We start from the raw sequence: 8,707 nt of genomic DNA on the forward strand, positions 1-8,707 counted from the left end.
GCACACACCTTTTTTTCTCAGCCGAATCACAGACGCAGGAGGGCGGCGCAGCCTTATGACGTCATAACGCCACACCAAAATAAAAGTCTTGTCTACGCCCCAAAATAATATAATTTTACATTAGAAAACAAATATGTGACCCTGGACCACAAAACCAGTCATAAGTAGCACGGGACATATTTGTAGCAATAGCTGTAAATAGTGTATTTAAGCAACAGTATAATTACATTTAACCACAATATTTAAATGTAAACTTTTACATTTAAATTAATGTAAGTTGGTATAGTGCTAGCGTTCTCCTGCAATGCATCTTCTATATACCGATAGTGTTTTTACATAATACAATAAAATAGCAAATGAGTTTGACAGCCGATGTTGACCATGGTTTCTTCATAAGCAGTACGGCCTACCTGCTTTGACATTGATCAAATCAGGCAAAAGTCTTGTGTAAGGTACCAGAGCTTACTTATCTAGAAATGCATCTAATAATGTGTAGTTTCTAAAGGTGTATTAAAAATATTCAGTCTTTTGGCTGATGATTGATTGGAGTCTCTTAACTGTACCCTCAATTTAAAGACGTACTCAAGAGACAAACTCACATTTGGGATCATTATAAACATTTATCGCAAATTAAATTTACATGGTGTGTGCATGTGACCAAAGATAGCCTAGATACAGCATGATCATCGCTGTAACAATCCACGTTTACTGACCAACCAATAAAAATGCAACATGGCGCTAAAACATAAAACTGCTTTCCTCAGACATATAAATATAGACTTGTAAAATCAACAGTCATTCAAAAACACACTGCACACCACTTTTACCTCATAATCACTGGGCACCTCCAAATTTTGCTTGTCCCTGTTTTAAAGTATTAGTACAAATTAATGCTTGTAATTATTTATATACATATATTAATCCAAAAAAACAAACAAAACTGAAAGCAGAATTTCTAAGACTGTGTTCAAATTAAAAGAGATGCATTTGGAAAAGATTTCCATTTCAAGCATGTAATAAAAATTAGTAAGTCTTCTGCTTCTTACCCAAAGAGGCGAAAGGAAAGTTCTTACACATTATTCTTCATCCCAATGACAACGATAGAACTCGTTGGCTTCCTCTGGCGTGTCAAAGTAGTATGTTTTCCCTTCGTAAGTAACGTGGAGCCTTGCGGGGTGCAACAGACCGAATCTGACTCCCTTCCCATAGAGCCGGGGCTTCACTTCTTTAAACGCCGCTCGCTTTTTTTCCCAGGTCACTGTCCACCACTCTCATATCAGTCTCAGCCTCGGACGTCACGCCCACGGAACGCTGGCTGAACGTCTGATGCATATGGCACACAAAACTGGAAACACTTCAGGAGTTTTGAAGTCATCATCGGATTGGTTGAATTATACGGGATTTTGCAGATTTGAACGCAGATCTTTTCAGCTGCGCTGACGGCACGCATGCTGCTGCTGGCGGGACACTAAACACCGTCAAGCCGCTCGTGACAGTTGCGGTAGCACGGTCTCGTGTTGTTTCCACCAGCGTAGCAATTTTTTCATCACTAATTGATGGATTTCTAAAATATAAAAATAAGGAGAAGCCTAAAACAGGCCCGAGGCCCGGCCCGCGTCTGAACTATGACGTGAAAATTGGCCCAAAGCCCAGCCCGAGGGACGTAAAAAAGTTGGGGCTCTAGTTCAGCTCAGAATCAGAAATAAGTTTCTCAGTTATGAGGAGAATAAGAAACTGGCTCTGATCTAGCACACATAGAACGATTTGACTAAAAATTTATCAGAAGAGATGAAAGAAAGATAGTGGTCATCTATACAATTCAGAAAAAGAGGCGGCTTTTCTGCATTGTTTTTTTTTCTCTTTGCACAGCAGTTATTGTTCATTCTAAATGTATTTTTAATGTAGAATATGTGTTATATAAATACATGAAATGTAAAACATATAAAAAAAAGTGCTCGTGGCTCGTCTGCCAGTGGGTGCTTTCATGGGGCTTAACAATAACACAGAATAGTATATGCACAATATCGGATTTGGATTGGTCTCGTCTGACCGTTACCCCGATCCAGCAGAAAGTGGCAGTATCGGAGCGATACCGATACTGAATATCGGATCGGCGCACCCCTATCCTAGACCAAGCATTCAAATTTCTCCTGGACCACACCAAATAGATGGACATTCATCAAAAGCTACCACAAAAGCTATTCAGCAAGAATATTCGCAAACATGCATATCATTGTTGTACAACGTGCAAAATATTAAGAAGTGGATCAACTTGTGTCACAAAACTCAGTGGCATATTTGAATTCAAACAAAACAAAATGGACCTCTCACAGCATCAAATTCTGTGTTGAAGAAGACCTTTATTGGACCACTATTCGACTTGAACCACACTGATGCACTCAGGGCATCTAATGGCGCTTTTCCACCGCGTGGTATGACTCGGCTCGGCACGGTTTGCATTTCCACTGCAGTTCAGTACCGCTTTAGAGTGGGCGGGATTATTCACATGTCATTAGAGTTTACACGTCACGTTTTGGAAACGGTATGGTTCACTTGGAACCTCAACCGAGGTGGTACTAAAAAAAGTACCAGGTACCAGGTACTGTACCCAGTGGAAAACCCCCAAAAAGTGAACCGTACCGAGCCGTACCATGCAGTGGAAAAGCGCCATTAGAGATGTTCCTAGGCCTCAATACTTTAATGATAACAGTCACACAAAACATGCAAGTTATACAAATTCAAAGAACATCACCGAAACACAAAAGCGATGAGGAAAGTCTTCAAATTAAAGATAAAAATGAATAGCCAAAAGAACATGCCACTGCGGTTGTTTCAAACCCCCAAAAAAGACCTGGAACAAAAACATAACAGTCATGCAAGCAAAATGAGACAAAACCCCCAAAACTTCTGAGCTATAAACAAAAAGCTATAAACTCTAATATTGAGCTTGTATAGCTTAATAGATATTGTGTTTGTTTGTTTTTTCTCACTTGATTTCCAGTGTTAAATGGTGTTCAGTTTTGTAAGTGTGCCAGATTCTGTATAAATAAAGTTGATGTTTGTTTTTGTTTTGTTTGAATAATATCTTCTAAATAAAAAAGTTATTATGAAAGCTTTCTCTTTTTACTGTAGGTTCCATAACAATAGCTGCAATTTCTCGACTCAGAAGACAGACATTCCTGTATTTGGAATTGCGTGGAATACGGTGTGCAATCAAAAAAGGTAAAAGCCTAAATAAGCTGGCTGATCCTGAAATGTGTGAATTTTGTAAACATTTTCTCAAGACAGCAGGGATGGTTTGTTCAATCTATCATTTTTACCTATGGCAAATTGACGCTATTCAGCATTTATTTCCTCTATAGTCCTGTGCTTTTCTCTGTGTGCCATACATTAAACTAATTTGACTACTATATGTATTACACCTTCTAATAAGTTGTGCATGATGTCTAGTGGCAGTAACTTGGTTCATCAAATGGACAGATTCTCTCAACACCATATACTGCAGTGTGGGCAAGGTTTTCCTCAATAGAATCTAAGTGATACTTTAGAAGAGTTTGAGAATGAACTGATCTTCACTGAAAAACTCATTCTTATTTGAGCGAGCTGCCATACAGTATCTACAGATTTGTCTAGAGTTAATGGACATGCTAAATCCACACTGTAAACCCCGATAAGTTAAGATCATTTCACGCCGTCACCTACTGCCGTTTTAATTTCGTTTTCTTATTTGTAATTCAAAAAAAATATTTAAAACAATCTCATAACGTCATCATTTAATGCAGTTGTATTATTTTCAGTGTAGGCTAAATTATTTAATTTGATAGCTATAGCCTAACAACAACAACCATATTATTGTAATTGAGTTTATAGATTAAAGAATTTGAAATGAAAGATGAAGTTAGTGGGAAAATGCCCTCTATAAAGGTAAAATGCCCTTGGATGGATTAAATATACAAAACATACAGATTTATATGTCACAGATGATAGAAAACTGAGAAAAGCATTGCTTCAGAATAAATCATATTTGAAAAAATAAATAAAATAATATATTTTGGGGGCAAATAATTTTTTATAGTTTAATCTTCTTAATAAAAAAAGACTGTTCTACTCTTAATATTTTGTATTTATATTCTCTCCTTTAATAGTAATATCCTTCCTTTATTTGATGCTTACACAAAGGAGATGGCACAGGCCTACAGAAAGAGTTTATTGTCATCAGATGTAGCTTTGCACACTGCCAGCATCTAGAATGATTTTGATCAACATTGTAGTGTTCATAGCAGAAGACTTTCTTATTTTACAGTTTATCAATTGATGAGATTTTGCAGGCTTTGCATACACATTAAAAGCTCGACACCATAGAGCCCCCCCACATGACAAATCCCAATTTAACCTCCTGCTCATAACCGCACATTAAAGGGTTAGTTCACCCAAAAATGGAAATTAGCTTGTGTTTTACTCACCCTCGAAGCATCCTAGGTGTATATGACTTCTTTCAGACAAATCCAGTCAGAGTTATATTAAAAATTGTCCTGGCTATTCCAAGCTCTATCATTGCAGTCAGCGGGTGTTGCAGTTGAATAGTCCACAAGTTGTCAAATAAAGAGCGCGCATCCATAATAAAACGTGCCACAGACGGCTCCGGGGGATGAATAAAGGCCCCCTGTAGCGAATCCATGAGTTTTTGTAAGAAAATATCCATATTTCAAACGTAATAAACACTTTTCTCTCACTTCCGCTGACTGTCATCCACTGAAGCCGTTCCGGCGGATGACATAAGACGCGCGGCGTTGCGTGATTAGTGACGAATGCGGAGAGAGAACAAAACAAAACGCCGGTCACGAATTAGAAGCACAAACCAAAGATTTGCAAAGAAAAATGTCGGAGGATTTCGATATATATATCACTTGAGCAAAGTTTCTACTTTTTTTTGTTTATTTTGAAAATAATTAATTTTTGTTCAATAAATATGCTGTCATTAAAATAAGTTCATTTTAAACAAATATACAAAAAGTTATTTTAACATACAGTGGGTACGGAAAGTATTCAGAACCCCTTAAATTTTTCACTCTTTGTTATATTGCAGCCATTTGCTAAAATCATTTAAGTTAATTTTTTTTCCTCTGCTGTGTGTACATTAATGAGGAAAAAAATTAACTTAAATGATTTTAGCAAATGGCTGCAATATAACAAAGAGTGAAAAATTTAAGGGGGTCTGAATACTTTCCGTACCCACTGTATATACATTGTATAAATTGCAGTTTATTTGTTTCAAATGAACTTTTTAAGTTGTAACAACTTGCATTTTCTGAGTTTAATTCAACTTAACATTTTAAGGCACATTTGAACACTTCCCTTTGTTTTTATTAAAGCACACATGGCAAGTGTAAAAGGATTGCCTCTGCGTTGTGTTGTGTAGAAACTGCAATGGACGCCAGTCTCGTGTTTGTGTAGACATTTATTCTGTCGACAACACATTCAACAGTGGTGATCAGTTTCGGCAATCACACGTGCATGTTCTATAATGAAGGTGAACATCAAACTTGATTTTACCACACATGTAACAGTGGCATGAACACAAATTATACAATATTCTTCTAAACACATGTCAATATTACGCCATTCACTCTCTCAGCTGGCGTGAATCTAAATGACCCTACTGTAACCAGTTCATTAAACATCAAGATCTGGGCGGAGTGTGCAGGTAGAGTGTGATTAAAGGGCCATACACAAAAATAAGTATAGCAAGTGGAAGCACATTTTTGACCGCGCTGAGCACGACGTCCATCTCTGGCTCAGCACAGAAGTAGTTAATCACACGACACACTGAACAATAATCACACCGGTGTGATCGTACACGTTACAGAGCTACTTTACGTTCGAAACTCTGATCACATGTAAAACGGCTTCTCTTCAGTGTGAATCTTCATGTGTTTGTTAAGGTTTCCTTTTTCAGTGAAACTCTTTCCACATTGTTGGCAGGTGAAAGGTTTCTCTCTGGTATGAATCCTCATGTGGCCTTCAAGTCTATATTTATGTGTAAAACTCCTTGGACATTGAGAACATATGAAAGGTTTCTCTCCACTGTGAATGTTCATGTGGTATTTAAGGCTTGCTTTTCGAATGAAGCTCTTTCCACACAGTTTGCAGGTGAAAGGCTTCTCTCCAGTGTGAACTCTCATGTGGTCAACGAGGTGTCGTTTATCTGTAAAACTCTTTTCACATTGAGAGCATGCGTAAGGCTTCTCTCCAGTATGAATTAGTGTGTGTTTTTTAAGATATGCTTTTTGAGTGAAACTCTTCCCACACTGTTGGCAGGAGAAAGGTTTCTCTCCAGTGTGAATTCTCATGTGAAGATTAAGGTTCCCTTTTTCAGTGAAACTCTTACCACATTGTTGACAGACAAATGGTTTCTTTCCAGTGTGAACTCTCATGTGGTAATTAAGGTTTGATTTTCGAATGAAACTCTTTCCACACTGTTGGCAGGTGAAAGGTTTCTCTCCAGTGTGAGTTCTTATGTGGACTTCAAGGAATCCCTTTCTGGTGAAACTTTTCCCGCACTGTTGGCAGGTGAAATAACTTCTATTTGCTGTCTTTTGAGCTCTTTTTTCTGATTTCTCATGCTGAACACTGAGTTCTTGACTCTCCTCTTTCAGTGTTGTCGGGTCTAATGAAAAAAAGACAAATCCAAATTAACACCATTTATAATGGCACAAAGAACAAACATCAAAACCAACAACGTGTAGATCTTATACGCACCCTAAGCTATTAAAGGAGGTGTTAAATGTGATCTCAAAACCTCTTCCCATTATTCGAAGTGATGGTGATAATAAAAAAGAGCAATTGTATAGTTGCGTATGTTTAAATGCTGATTTTCGAGGTAATGGGTCATATGATCTCAACATGTCTGTCCACATGAGGCAACCCACTCCATGTCAAATAAAACTACTGTAATTACAAAACTCATATGACATTCTTCTAAAATATCATTCCTTTCTGTAGAGCTGGACATTTTAATAAGGATCAAATGAGTGAGTTCAGCTTTGAGAATGAAAACCAACCTGTTTGTTCCTCAGTATCTTCATGTTTGACTCTGAATGTTTCTTCAGTCGTCATGTCTTCACTCTCCTCTTTAATAAACGCCATCTTTATAATAGTGTCACGTGGATCTGTTAGAGATGAATCAAAGATTCCTCAAGTTATCAATAACACAGATCTTCTGGCTTATAAAAGCAAGTGTGAAATGCTCTAAATTCACTAGAGCATTTGTGATATTTCCAGTTAAGAATGAAGTCAAGTATCTTTATATAAACTCTTTCTTTTTTTCATAAGAAAGAAATATGGTTCACCGATTTAAAGCTGTACATGTTCGGTTTCATCAACCAGCAAAACATACTCAGGTGTTGCTCCTCATCTAACATTGTTAGGAATGAATGATGTTCAGTTTCTAAATATAAGATGCATTAACCAGTTTATAAGAAACACATAAACTGTAGAAGTATATCCTTCACAGGGTATTAAAAAGTACACATAAATTAGATTATATAAGTGAAGTTATAGTTTTGAGACAAAATACCTGTAATAAACAGTTACGGCTGTAGGAAACTCAGAAGTGAAGATCAGAGACTGAGTGACTCTTCATCAGGTTCTTGATTGAGATGGTACTGTGTCACGCTGCAGTCATCAAGACTGACTAAAACACTGAATCACTATAGTTTTATACTGATTTCAGGAGGCTGTCATCAGAAGATTAAGGATGCAAAGGATGTGAGCAGTTACAGGAATTTACCCAGATTTTCAGCAACTCTAATCCAATCAGCATAACTATAACACTCATTATCACAGAGATCAGGGAAGGTCACACCTACAGACATCACATTCACACTTAACCCAGGTACTGATTAGCATGAACAATGACCATCAATTAAAGTAATGGAGCAGAAGCAGCAAGAGGCAATCAAGACAAAAGGTGACAGACTCGCCTACCATGATTTTACATCTGCATTCACACACACCTAAAACAAGAGATTCCTTTTAATATTTAAATGCCATTTATCTTTCTGCTGACTTTCTAGTGCTGAGTTCACACTGCACGATTTTCAAAGTCGTCGGATCTCCGTTGTTTTCACACTGCACGACTCTCTGGGGTAGCATTCACATTGCACGATGGATCAGCAGCCGGACGTTACACACTGCATGACTTTACAATAGGAAGAATCGCAGACAGCTCTGTCTGGTCCGTAAACTATGTTTCATATAACTCCTCCCTGAACGTCCCGCTGCCCTGTATCTTGCTCTCTCATTGGCTGTAGGTCATTGCCGATGTAGTTTTCAGTCAGAACTCATTTCACACAGCAGGATTTTGAATCACTGACAGGTCCAGATATTTAGCATGCCAAATATTTCACGGGCATCGGCGATGCTTTCAGATCGCGTCTTTAATAATAATTCACTCTGTGTGATAGTCACTGGCGTGAACGAGCACCGATTTGCATTTGTCGGCGGTTTTGCAAAACCTGCCGGCGAGTGAAAATCTGGCCTAAATCGTGCAGTGTGAACTCGGCTTTAGGCTAAGATTGAATTTTGACCAAAATAATTGTCTTAATTGATGTGCATTTGTAAGAAAGTAAAACACTTATTATTAGTACGCATTTTGTATAATACAAATATAAATGAATGATTAAATAATCACTGCATGAAGAGGGTC

At 37.7% G+C, this 8,707-nt stretch overlaps 1 protein-coding gene across 1 annotated transcript; it reads right to left on the reverse strand.

The window, feature by feature from the left end:
* Window positions 1–5,491: 5,491 nt before the first annotated feature.
* LOC107704475 (gastrula zinc finger protein XlCGF8.2DB-like) lies at window positions 5,492–7,146 on the reverse strand. The gene is made up of 3 exons (XM_016507405.1): window positions 7,142–7,146; window positions 7,062–7,069; window positions 5,492–6,667 (listed from the first exon to the last, which is right to left on the reverse strand). Exons 1-3 carry the CDS (start codon window positions 7,144–7,146, stop codon window positions 5,892–5,894), a joined length of 789 nt encoding a protein of 262 aa, XP_016362891.1. The 3' UTR covers window positions 5,492–5,891.
* Between the last annotated feature and the right edge of the window lie 1,561 nt (window positions 7,147–8,707).

This window comes from Sinocyclocheilus anshuiensis, unplaced genomic scaffold, assembly GCF_001515605.1.
Source record: "Sinocyclocheilus anshuiensis isolate Anshui unplaced genomic scaffold, SAMN03320099.WGS_v1.1 scaffold2460, whole genome shotgun sequence".
In the NCBI taxonomy this organism is placed as follows: domain Eukaryota; kingdom Metazoa; phylum Chordata; class Actinopteri; order Cypriniformes; family Cyprinidae; genus Sinocyclocheilus; species Sinocyclocheilus anshuiensis.